The 13,931-nt window shown below is 43.0% G+C and overlaps 1 protein-coding gene across 2 annotated transcripts in view; it reads left to right on the top strand.

Moving 5' to 3' along the window:
* The window catches only part of LOC124795056 (cell division cycle protein 16 homolog), a 212,744-nt gene that overhangs the window by 73,718 nt on the left and 125,095 nt on the right, over positions 1-13,931 (top strand). For both annotated transcript variants that reach the window (XM_047258852.1, XM_047258853.1), the window contains exon 5: positions 3,817-4,048. In XM_047258852.1, coding sequence (XP_047114808.1) covers positions 3,817-4,048 — 232 coding nt within the window. The remainder of the gene's footprint in view (positions 1-3,816; positions 4,049-13,931) is intronic.

Consider the following 13,931-nt stretch of genomic DNA (forward strand, 5'->3'; position numbering starts at 1 on the left):
GCTGTATCACCAGGCTATAATAGTTTGTGATTGGTATCAAGAACATTCTGTACAATTTGGGCAAATGATATGGCCACCCAGATCATCTGACGTGAATGCCTTCAAACATTTATGGAACATTGTTGCGAGGTTAGTTTGTGCACAAAACCCTGTACAGGCAACACTTTCACAATTACTGATGGCTATAGAGGCAGCATGGCTCAATATTTCTTCAGGGAACTTCCAGCAATTTGATGAGTCCATGCTACATTGAATTGCTGGACTATACTGGGCAAAAGGAGGTCAGACGCTATTTTAGGAGGTAGCCCATGTCTTTTGTCACCTAAGTGTATGTGACATGATGTGCCATCCCAGATTTTCCATTACACGATAGAAAATATGGGATGGAATAGGGTACATTGCTGCTCACCACATAGCCGACAGAGGTGTTGAGTGCCTGACAGCCACATTAAAAGGAGCCTGCTTTATTTTAGCAGCTATGGCACAACATGTCGCATATGTATTAACCAAATAGCAGAAAATTGGCCATATGAAGGCTAATAAAGTGCTAGTTTCCAGATGGATGTGGTACTGAGTGACAGACAGGTATGTAGCAGTGTGTTTCAAGTTGTATTCCGTCCCAGATTTTCTATTATTTAATGTAAAACCTGGAATGGAATAACAATAATGTGAAATCGGATAAATTGCTACTCACGACATAGAGAAAACATTCAGTGGCTGACAGGTACATTTAAAAGTGGACAAAGCTATTGGACAGAATCTTCTGTCAGATATATATATATCTGAGATGATGTGACTTACCAAATGAAAGTGCTGGCAGGTCGACAGACACACAAACAAACACAAACATACACACAAAATTCAAGCTTTCGCAACAGACTGTTGCCTCATCAGGAAAGAGGGAAGGAGAGGGAAAGACGAAAGGAAGTGGGTTTTAAGGGAGAGGGTAAGGAGTCATTCCAATCCCGGGAGCGGAAAGACTTACCTTAGGGGGAAAAAAGGACGGGTATACACTCGCACACACACACATATCCATCCACACATATACAGACACAAGCAGACATATTTCCTACGTGGAATGTTTCCCTCTATTATATACACACACACACACACACACACACACACACACACACACACACACACACATATCCATCCACACATATACAGACACAAGCAGACGTATTTCATATATGTCTGCTTGTGTCTGTATATGTGTGGATGGATATATGTGTGTGTGTGCGAGTGTATACCCGTCCTTTTTTCCCCCTAAGGTAAGTCTTTCCGCTCCCGGGATTGGAATGACTCCTTACCCTCTCCCTTAAAACCCACATCCTTTCGTCTTTCCCTCTCCTTCCCCCTTTCCTGATGAGGCAACAGTTTGTTGCGAAAGCTTGAATTTTGTGTGTATGTTTGTGTTTGTTTGTGTGTCTGTCGACCTGCCAGCACTTTCATTTGGTAAGTCACATCATCTTTGTTTTTTATATATATATATATATATATATATATATATATATATATATATATATATATATATATATATAAACAAAGATGAGGTGACTTACCGAACAAAAGCGCTGGCAGGTCGATAGATACACAAACAAACACAAACATACACACAAAATTCAAGCTTTCGCAACAAACTGTTGCCTCATCAGGAAAGAGGGAAGGAGAGGGGAAGACGAAAGGAAGTGGGTTTTAAGGGAGAGGGTAAGGAGTCATTCCAATCCCGGGAGTGGAAAGACTTACCTTAGGGGGAAAAAAGGACAGGTATACACTAGCACACACGCACATATCCATCCACACATACAGACACAAGCAGACATTTAAAGTGGTCTTTAAATATATATATATATATATATATATATATATATATATATATATATATATATATATATATAAAATACACATGCAGAATTCACACACAGGACCACTTTGTCACCAAGCACTAAGGTTCGGGTCAGGCCTTAGTGCCTATACTCTGTCCAATAGCTTAGTCTAGTCCAGATTTTCCATTCACAATAGGAAATATGGGATGGAATATGACAACATGAAATAGGATAGATTTCTACTTGCCACAGAGAGGAGGTGTTCAGTGCCAGACAGCCACATTGAAAGGAGACTGATATTATCAGCTGTCACACTTACGCCATTCATTGTATATAGACAAAACACACACACATTTACACATATGCAACATACACAAACGTGGCCACTGTCATCTTCAGGCACTAAAGCCCAACTTGGGCTGCTGTGAAGAATGATCTCAGCTGGTGGTGGGTGGTGGGAGAACTTTGTACAGAAGAGGTTTGGATTGGGTAGGAGGAGGGACAACAGGTGCGTGGGTGGTGGGAGGGGGGGGGGGAATGCTGCCTATGGGTATGCGCGGTATGGTAAGCTACTAGATGCAGCATTAGATGGATGGCTGTACTGTGGGGCAAAGGGAGGAGAGAGAAGCAGAGAAGTGGAATGGGGGTGAATGGGGGTGGGTGCGGGGTGGAGGGGGGTAAAAGCCATTTGGAGATGCTGGAGTGGGAGCATGAAAGGGACAGTGGCAGGTGAAAGACAGAGAGTCTAGCAAAGATTAAGGTCAGGAGGGGCTGCAGGAATGAGGATGTGTTATGGGGTAAATTCCCACTAGCTTTCCTGAGTTTCCACTCAGCACACCAGCATAGTCCTTTCCTCTTTTCTACTTCTCTCCTCTCCATTCGCCCCAGTCGCTGCACTTAGCAGCTCACTATCTTTTCCCTCCAAATCCCTGCACATTCTCACATAAACCACTATAGCATCTTCTCCCATCCCTATCCTGCTATCCTTCCCCCTTCACTGCTATCCCTCCCCCTTCCCTGCTCTCCCTCCCCCTTTCCTGCTATCCCTCCCATCCCCACAACTCTTCTGTATCCCCATTACCCTCTCTAACTGATATCACTGCTCTCAGTAGTTGCAGTCGGGCATTACCACATACAGAGATGACAGTAGCTGTGTGTGTGTGTGAATTATGCATGTATGAATGTGTGTGGGACTTGTCTGCATCTGATGAAAGAATTAGTCCAATAGCTGATAATATCAGAAAGTCCTCTTCCACTGTTCCTGTCTACCACTCATTACTTCCTCTGTGTGCTTTTTCCATTGCATATGAAATTATGTGTGGTGGTTCTGTTATTGATGAGAATGTTAGAGAGAAGAGAAGGGGTGAAACTATGTATAGTATATGGCCAGTTTATGTCAAATAGTGTCAGTGGGGTAACTGGGATTACATCTCCATGCTCTCCCTTCCTGAAACACAGTAAAGAGGTTTGTGGTTTCTTCCAAGTTACTGGTGCAGTCTGCCAAGTACTGAAGATGAACATTTTTCCAGCCGTCAGGGTTTAAAACAGGTACCTCTGGTCTGAGTGCCACTGTGCTAAAATATCTGAAGAGGCAAGTTAAGTATATCTTGTATCAGCCTACTGAATCAGTTGGTTTTTGTACTTTATACTTAGAGAATGTATGAACAACAGTTCTCAAGACATGGTAAAGATGTCTTTAATCCAAAGGTTGGTGTGAACGCAACGGTGCTTTTCGAAACATGGCCCTATCTCTTCCTCTGACTGTTGGACTAACTTAATCAAGCAGACTCAGTGTGCACATAGTGTAGCATGGACTCTGAACGGTGCTGCTGGTTGGTGTTTTTCACATTAACAATGAATTACCAGGAATGAAAGAAGTGATTAGTTATTATTATTATTGTTATTATTATTAAATTTAAAAAAAAATTTCAGTATTTATACTAAAAAAGGAAAATGTCATTTTATTGATATTGTATTTTTATTGTTGTAGAGGAAGAAGTCTTATCGTCATTGCCTCTGTCAGAACAATGTTCTGGCCAGGAGGAAGAAAGGCTAGTCCGGACACTCTACCGCACAAAACTGAAGAAGTATCACGCTCCACAGCAAGAACCAAATGAGAGGTTACCTGCGAAGCTTTCAAGTAACCTTGATGTGGCAGTGTGTGAGGCAGAAAGACATTACTACAATTGTAATTACCGAGAATGCCTCAGAATTACTGAACAGTAGGTGGATTCTGCATCTTATTAAAATTTTAGTTGTATGCACCAACAGTCACAAGCTCTCTGTGTAAGTTGGATTCTTCCTCAGCGGCTTTTAGTTTTGCTTACTTCACTGTTTAAAATGAGAAGTTATGCAGAGCATGCTCATCAAATGAAATGCACTCAGATTGTGAAATGTTGCAAGACCACAAAGTTGATATGTAACTTACAGGACATTTAAAGCATGCTATGATATGTGAACAACTGGAACTAATAAAAAACGGCAATTGCATAGGGTGGAGTTGCATCGTGAGACCATGTTATTTATATTTTGTTTTCATTGGGTTTGATGAAACCGTCTTAGCTGAAGGTAAGTCATTACACAAGATGTTCAGTTTTTTTTTTTTTTTTCTTTTTTCTGTGAAAAGCATTGAAGACTGGAAACTAATATTTCAGGTAGTCATGCATCTACTATGAATGTGAGGCATGAGTTTTTAAACTCTCTTTGGGGAAAGAAGGGGGGAGGGGGGTACAGCCTACTGCATTGGCATTGGTGGTGCTACCTTGAAAAGTGATAGTTTTCAGTGATGTGTCCACAATGTTTGTGACTGTTTACAGTTCTGGGTTGGTTTTCAAATGTGTAGCATCATTCATTCCAGGAATTTGCATACAAGTATTTAATGTGTTGTGCTGCAGGATATAACATCCAGAAAACCAGACACTTGTACAGAGAAATGTTTTGTAGCAAGTGACATCCTAACTGAAAAAAAAATTATTGCCGTAGATGGAAATTTACAAGGAACTGTGTAGTTCAAGCCATGGAAATCTGGTAAGGTTTTTGAAAAAGAATTGATTACTCAGTAGAATTTAAGGAGATGATTTTGGATCTTGTGGGAGAAGATTCAACAGTAAGCACCTCACCCCCAAAAGTTGCCACGAACTTAAGTTGTTGCAGTGAAGCTTTAAGTTGTTTATATCAATACAAATGAATCATTAATTTCTCACCATTAGTTCGTTAGTAGTGTGTTAGTAGTGTGCCCCCTGCCGCCGTTGGATAAGCAGCTGCAGCAGCAAGTCGTATACTCCTAGCTCACTCATTTGTTACATAGTTTAATTCTTAATTTCTTTGCGTGTTTTTGGTACTTGCATTGTTTAATTCATAAATTTCGGGCGTATTATAGTATTTGAGAGTTGTAGCATCGCGTTTTAGTACCTGAATAGTGTAAATTCGCGTAGTCGTTTGTCTACTGTTTTGTTTTGAACGGCCAGTGTCGGTTGGTCGCAGTCAGTGTGCCCCCTGCCGCCGTTGGATAAGCAGCTGCAGCAGCAAGTCGTATACTCCTAGCTCACTCGTTTGTTACATAGTTTAATTCTTAATTTCTTTGCGTGTTTTTGGTTCTTGCATTGTTTAATTCAAAAATTTCGGGCGTATTATAGCATTTGAGAGTGTAGCATCGTGTTTTAGTACCTGAATAGTGTAATTTCGCTTAGTCTCCTTCCGCCGCCGAGCAGTGTCAGCAGTGCGCAAGTAGCAGCATTACTGCATTTACTAGGCAATCTTGTATTTTAATAACCGTTTAAATTTTGTCGATTTGTTTGCGCTCTCTGTAGATTAGTTCAGACGTTCTTAGCAAAACAGTTTTTAGCATGGATAGGGACTGCAACTGCTGTGTTCGGATGCAGGCTGAGTTGGCATCCCTTCGCTCCCAGCTTCAGGCAGTGTTGGCTTCGGTCACACAGCTTGAGGCTGTTGCCAATGGGCATCACTGTGGGGGTCGGGATGGGGGTTTGTCGGGGACGGCCAGCTCGTCCCACGCATCCCCTGATCGGACTACGGCTGTGGTTGCCCGGGATACTGCCCGCATTGAGGCTGATCCCTCACCTGTGGTAGAGTGGGAGGTCGTTTCAAGGTGTGGCAGGGGGCGAAAGACATTCCGGAGGGCTGAACGGAAAGCCTCTCCAGTTTGTCTGACGAACCAGTTTCACGCTCTGTCTCAGGCTGATACTGATCTTCGGCCTGACATGGCTGCTTGTCCTGTTCCAGAGGTTGCCCCTCAGTCTGCAAGATCCGGGCAGTCGCAGAGGGTGGGCTTACTGGTAGTTGGGAGCTCCAACGTCAGGCGCGTAATGGGGCCCCTTAGGGAAATGGCAGCAAGAGAGGGGAAGAAAACCAATGTGCACTCCGTGTGCATACCGGGGGGAGTCATTCCAGATGTGGAAAGGGTCCTTCCGGATGCCATGAAGGGTACAGGGTGCACCCATCTGCAGGTGGTCGCTCATGTCGGCACCAATGATGTGTGTCGCTATGGATCGGAGGAAATCCTCTCTGGCTTCCGGCGGCTATCTGATTTGGTGAAGACTGCCAGTCTCGCTAGCGGGATGAAAGCAGAGCTCACCATCTGCAGCATCGTCGACAGGACTGACTGCGGACCTTTGGTACAGAGCCGAGTGGAGGGTCTGAATCAGAGGCTGAGACGGTTCTGCGACCGTGTGGGCTGCAGATTCCTCGACTTGCGCCATAGGGTGGTGGGGTTTCGGGTCCCGCTGGATAGGTCAGGAGTCCACTACACGCAACAAGCGGCTACACGGGTAGCAGGGGTTGTGTGGCGTGGGCTGGGCGGTTTTTTAGGTTAGATGGCCTTGGGCAAGTACAGAAAGGGCAACAGCCTCAACGGGTGCGGGGCAAAGTCAGGACATGTGGGAACCAAGCAGCAATCGGTATTGTAATTGTCAACTGTCGAAGCTGCGTTGGTAAAGTACCGGAACTTCAAGCGCTGATAGAAAGCACCGAAGCTGAAATCGTTATAGGTACAGAAAGCTGGCTTAAGCCAGAGATAAATTCTGCCGAAATTTTTACAAAGGTACAGACGGTGTTTAGAAAGGATAGATTGCATGCAACCGGTGGTGGAGTGTTCATCGCTGTTAGTAGTAGTTTATCCTGTAGTGAAGTAGAAGTGGATAGTTCCTGTGAATTATTATGGGTGGAGGTTACACTAAACAACCGAACTAGGTTAATAATTGGCTCCTTTTACCGACCTCCCGACTCAGCAGCATTAGTGGCGGAACAACTGAGAGAAAATTTGGAATACATTTCACATAAATTTTCTCAGCATGTTATAGTCTTAGGTGGAGATTTCAATTTACCAGATATAGACTGGGACACTCAGATGTTTAGGACGGGTGGTAGGGACAGAGCATCGAGTGACATTATACTGAGTGCACTATCCGAAAATTACCTCGAGCAATTAAACAGAGAACCGACTCGTGGAGATAACATATTGGACCTACTGATAACAAACAGACCCGAACTTTTCGAATCTGTATGTACAGAACAGGGAATCAGTGATCATAAGGCCGTTGCAGCATCCCTGAATATGGAAGTTAATAGGAATATAAAAAAAGGGAGGAAGGTTTATCTGTTTAGCAAGAGTAATAGAAGGCAGATTTCAGACTACCTAACAGATCAAAACGAAAATTTCTGTTCCGACACTGACAATGTTGAGTGTTTATGGAAAAAGTTCAAGGCAATCGTAAAATGCGTTTTAGACAGGTACGTGCCGAGTAAAACTGTGAGGGACGGGAAAAACCCACCGTGGTACAACAACAAAGTTAGGAAACTACTGCGAAAGCAAAGAGAGCTCCACTCCAAGTTTAAACGCAGCCAAAACCTCTCAGACAAACAGAAGCTAAACGATGTCAAAGTTAGCGTAAGGAGGGCTATGCGTGAAGCGTTCATTGAATTCGAAAGTAAAATTCTATGTACTGACTTGACAGAAAATCCTAGGAAGTTCTGGTCTTACGTTAAATCAGTAAGTGGCTCGAAACAGCATATCCAGACACTACGGGATGATGATGGCATTGAAACAGAGGATGACACGCGTAAAGCTGAAATACTAAACACCTTTTTCCAAAGCTGTTTCACAGAGGAAGACCGCACTGCAGTTCCTTCTCTAAATCCTCGCACAAACGAAAAAATGGCTGACATCGAAATAAGTGTCCAAGGAATAGAAAAGCAACTGGAATCACTCAATAGAGGAAAGTCCACTGGACCTGACGGGATTCCAATTCGATTCTACACAGAGTACGCGAAAGAACTTGCCCCCCTTCTAACAGCCGTGTACCGCAAGTCTCTAGAGGAACGGAGGGTTCCAAATGATTGGAAAAGAGCACAGATAGTCCCAGTCTTCAAGAAGGGTCGTCGAGCAGATGCGCAAAACTATAGACCTATATCTCTTACGTCGATCTCTTGTAGAATTTTAGAACATGTTTTTTGCTCGCGTATCATGTCATTTCTGGAAACCCAGAATCTACTATGTAGGAATCAACATGGATTCCGGAAACAGCGATCGTGTGAGACCCAACTCGCCTTATTTGTTCATGAGACCCAGAAAATATTAGATACAGGCTCCCAGGTAGATGCTATTTTTCTTGACTTCCGGAAGGTGTTCGATACAGTTCCGCACTGTCGCCTGATAAGCAAAGTAAGAGCCTACGGAATATCAGACCAGCTGTGTGGCTGGATTGAGGAGTTTTTGGCAAACAGAACACAGCATGTTGTTATCAATGGAGAGACGTCTACAGACGTTAAAGTAACCTCTGGCGTGCCACAGGGGAGTGTTATGGGACCATTGCTTTTCACAATATATATAAATGACTTAGTAGATAGTGTCGGAAGTTCCATGCGGCTTTTCGCGGATGATGCTGTAGTATACAGAGAAGTTGCTGCATTAGAAAATTGTAGCGAAATACAGGAAGATCTGCAGCGGATAGGCACTTGGTGCAGGGAGTGGCAACTGACCCTTAACATAGACAAATGTAATGTATTGCGAATACATAGAAAGAAGGATGCTTTATTGTATGATTATATGATAGCGGAACAAACACTGGTAGCAGTTACTTCTGTAAAATATCTGGGAGTATGCGTACGGAACGATTTGAAGTGGAATGATCATATAAAACTAATTGTTGGTAAGGCGGGTACCAGGTTGAGATTCATTGGGAGAGTGCTTAGAAAATGTAGTCCATCAACAAAGGAGGTGGCTTACAAAACACTCGTTCGACCTATACTTGAGTATTGCTCATCAGTGTGGGATCCGTACCAGGTCGGGTTGACGGAGGAGATAGAGAAGATCCAAAGAAGAGCGGCGCGTTTCGTCACTGGGTTATTTGGTAACCGTGATAGCGTTACGGAGATGTTTAATAAACTCAAGTGGCAGACTCTGCAAGAGAGGCGCTCTGCATCGCGGTGTAGCTTGCTCGCCAGGTTTCGAGAGGGTGCGTTTCTGGATGAGGTATCGAATATATTGCTTCCCCCTACTTATACTTCCCGAGGAGATCACGAATGTAAAATTAGAGAGATTAGAGCGCGCACGGAGGCTTTCAGACAGTCGTTCTTCCCGCGAACCATACGCGACTGGAACAGGAAAGGGAGGTAATGACAGTGGCACGTAAAGTGCCCTCCGCCACACACCGTTGGGTGGCTTGCGGAGTATCAATGTAGATGTAGATGTAGATATCAAAATACTCACTTTAGGATTCACTGCCACATGTAGAATTTTGATACTCAGGGTTATGGACACCCTGTCTGCATAGTTAACAAATGCCAATTAAAAAGGAAAGAATGAGATTTGAGATTTTGATAGTATTACATAAGAGTAATGTGAAAGGCCCTAAATTATTGTGCAGAACTCTGACACAATAAAAAGAGAATTTCATGAGAAAGTATTTCAAATTAGATGTATGAAAGACACAAGTTTATTGAAAATTGAACCTACAAGACAGTACACAACTTTCTGTACGATGATTAAGGAAATGTTATCCACTTGTGAATTATTGTTCTGTTTAGTCTTCACTGAGGGGTTGCTGCAGTTCCTCTTTAATCTGTCCGCAAGTCCCGTGCCACAGTGTGTGTTTTGGGAAGGTGAGATAGAATTCTAAAATACACTAACTGACGTTATATCCCAGAATGTTCTAATAACTCTTTTTTTAAGTTAAGAATATCCTTCATTATTCCACATTGTGATACTTCATGACATAAGGCTATTCTGATGGTTTTGTTAATCCTCAGTTTCTGCAAAAATTGTACCAAGTAAACTTTCCATCTGTTGAGTCCTAGCCTAGCAAATGAAAATGTTTGCCTTAGCTGATTGTTTTATCATCTTCAGGTAGTAAAATGTCATCTTTAGTGGACTCATTCCAATGTAATTCAGTACCTCACTTATTATTTCAATTACAATTCTACTTACAGCGCAATCGACATCCACATCTGTATTCTTGATATGTCCCTGTGTTCATTTATATCACACAGAATATTCACCAAGTACACTGATCAACCAGAACATTATGACCACTGACCTACTGTCGATATAAACACATCCATGCAATAGCAGTGTCGCCTGACAAGAAATGACTGCTAGTCACACACCATACAAGGTGTATGTAGTAACAGTGAGCATTCTGTCTGTGTGTAGAATGTGCAAGGCATGTGATCTATTTGACTGAAGGGAGATTGTGAAGAGGCTTGGCTCGAGCAGTTCGGAAACTGCACATCGAGGAGCGCTGTGGTATCTTCAACACATGTCGAAACCAAGGTGAAACCATGTCCAGACATCATGGGTTTTGGTGGCCACCCCTCATTACAGACGTCGGGCATCATATAAAAGTAGTAAAACAGGACAGGCGGTGAACTGTGGCAGATTTAACACGAACTTTAAGCTGGGCAGAGTACAAGTGTGTCTGAACATGCAGTGCACCAAACACTCCTAACAATGTGCCTCCGCAGCTAGCGACCCCTGCACGTGCCATTGCTAACACCACATTGGCAACTACGATTGAAATGGGTAATGTAACCATCAGCACTGGATGTTGGTGCAGTGACAGTGTGTTGCATGGTCCGATGAATCCCGATATCTTCTTCACTGTGCCGATGGGAGGGTGCGAATCCGTTGTCTTCCAAGGGAACAGCCCCTTGACACCTATACTGTGGGACAGAGACAAGTTAATGGCAGCTCCATTCTGCTCTGGGGAGCATTCACATGACCATCCATGGGTCCGGTGGAGCTCATGCAAGGCATCATGATGGCCAAGGAGTGTTGCAGGCCACGTACACCCCTTCATGACAATCACATTTCCCAATGGCAGTGGAATTTCTCAACAAGATAATGTGTCATCTCACAAAGCCAGGAGTGTGATGCAGTGGTTCGAGGAACAGAGTGGCAAGTTCCAGTTGATGTGCTGGCCCCCATCTTGCCAGATGTGAACCTGATCGAACATGTCTGGGGTGTGGCTGAACTTGTGTCAGAGCTCATTGCCCCCTCCCCAGAATTTACAGGAATTAGATGGCTTGTGTGTGCAGATGTGGCGCTGACTACTTCCGGCAGCCTACCGAGGCCTCATTATTCCTATGCCATGACATGTCGCTGCTGTTAGCCGTGCCAAAGGTGGACATACCGGCTATTGGGAAGGTGCTCATAATGTTCAAGCTGATTAGTGTATAATAATTACACTAATCAGCTTGAACTGTTTTATTTGCAACATAAGAAATAACGTCACATATTTGATGTAATCAATATAATAGAAGGAAACATTCCACGTGGGAAAAATTATATATAAAAACAAAGATGAGGTGACTTACCGAACGAAAGCGCTGGCAGGTCGATAGACACACAAACAAACACAAACACACACACAAAATTCAAGCTTTCGCAACAAACTGTTGCTTCATCAGGAAAGAGGGAAGGAGAGGGGAAGACGAAAGGAAGTTTCCCCCTAAGGTAAGTCTTTCCGCTCCCGGGATTGGAATGACTCCTTACCCTCTCCCTTAAAACCCATTTCCTTTCGTCTTCCCCTCTCCTTCCCTCTTTCCTGATGAGGCAACAGTTTGTTGCGAAAGCTTGAATTTTGTGTGTATGTTTGTGTTTGTTTGTGTGTCTATCGACCTGCCAGCGCTTTCGTTCGGTAAGTCACCTCATCTTTGTTTTTATATATAATTTGATGTAATCAAAATAACAAACTTCTGAAGAACAAAAAAATAGAAACTTCCTTGACTGAATGAATGCTCAAATAAATGGAGTTCCAAAAAATAACTGTTACAGGTTGAATCCTTTTTAAAAAAATGTCTGTTGCAATGAATTTTGTAATACTGGCACTAAGTCGGACACATTCTGAGTGTATGAGCTGTACCAAAATGGAATACCAAGTCCTTTCCACTCAACGGCGTCCTGTCAGGCAAGTCCCACTTCACAGTGGCAAAAAAGAGTAAAGGAGTTGATCGCGGCAGCTCGTTGTTTAAGGGAGGTCTCCCCATTGTGGCTGGCTGTTTTGGAACTGCTGGCTCTATTGCGATACAGTCCTAGATGACTTCAGGAGTAACATTTCTGTTTGACTGGCTCAAACTTAGTTTCGACGGAAGTAGGAAATAGTTCAGCTTGTGTGTTCCGATCAAGGCTGCACATGCACTTTGGAGCTGCTGCTAACCCAGCCACCATTATCACCCTCTTTCGGTCAGATAGTACACTGGCTGGTTTGAATTACCACCTCACATGGACTGGAGTTCCCACCTCCATGTTGTATATTGTGTGGGTTGCTGTTGGCACCTGTTGTACTTGTCACTAATAGCACTTTGTGTGTGTGTGTGTGTGTGTGTGTGTGTGTGTGTGTGCTCTCTAGTAAATCTAATCTTATCCTCCAATGGGAGCAATATCTAAGGGGTTGTAGTATATTCCTATAGTCATCATTCAGAGCCAATTCCTGAAACTTTGGGGCATTTTACATATATCTTCAAGATTCTGCCGGTTCAATTCTTTCAGCATCGCTGTGACACACACGTGCAAGTCAAACAAATTTGTGACCTTTCGTGCTGCCCATATCTGTGTATGTTCAATATCCCCCATCAGTCCTATCTGGTATGTGTCCCACTCACATGACCAGTGTTTCTGGGATGCATTGGACAAGTGATTTGTAAGCAATCTCCTTTATAGACTGATTGCATGTCCTTAGTATTCTACCAATAAAGCGAAGTCTGCTGCCTACATTACCCGCAGCTGACCCTATATGATCTGTCCATTTCCTGTCCCTACAAACTGTTACATGCAGGTATTTGTATGAGTTTACCATTTCTAATTATAACTCACTGATATTATTGTCCTATGTTACTACATTTTTTTGTTTTGTGAACAGCACAAGTTTACATTTCTGGACATTTAAAGCAAGATGGCAATCTTGCACCACTTCAAAATCTTATGAAGATCCGAATGAATATTTGTGCAGTTTTTCTCAGACTATACTTCAATATAAGTAACTGCATCATTTGCAAGAAGTCTGAGGCTACTATTGATATTGTCTGAAAAGTCATTAATACAGGGTGTTTCAAAAAGGACTTTGCAAATTTAAAAATTCATATAAATTTATTGAAAGAAGATACAGCTGGGTTTAGTGTTATTTTGTAGGTTTTTTTACTTTAAACTAAAGATGTTGTATGTGTCTTCCATTTGTTATCTTGCACACATCCATCGGAAGACAATTTCTTCCCAAACTTGCTGTAGCGTTGCAGGTGTAACTTGCTCAATGGTGGTGTACATCCTTGCTCTAAGTTCAGGTAGAGAAGCCGGAGCAAGAGATACAAAAACGATATCCTTGATGTACCCCTATTAAAAAAAGAAAAAGTGGTGTCAGGTCTGGGGAACATGAGGGCTATGCAATTGATGCATCACGGCCAATCCATTGACCTGGAAAGTGGTCACTGGATGTCAGCCAGTTAGTGGGACGGTGCACCATCTTGCATGAAGTAAACATTTTGTTCTTGGTCATCCTCATCGATCTCGACATCAAAAATTGTTGTAACATATCCAAGTACACTATCCCAATGATGGTTGTCTCACGGAAAAAAAGAGGTCGTACACATTATTCT

This window comes from Schistocerca piceifrons, chromosome 4 (assembly GCF_021461385.2).
Source record: "Schistocerca piceifrons isolate TAMUIC-IGC-003096 chromosome 4, iqSchPice1.1, whole genome shotgun sequence".
Taxonomy (NCBI): Eukaryota; Metazoa; Arthropoda; class Insecta; order Orthoptera; family Acrididae; genus Schistocerca; species Schistocerca piceifrons.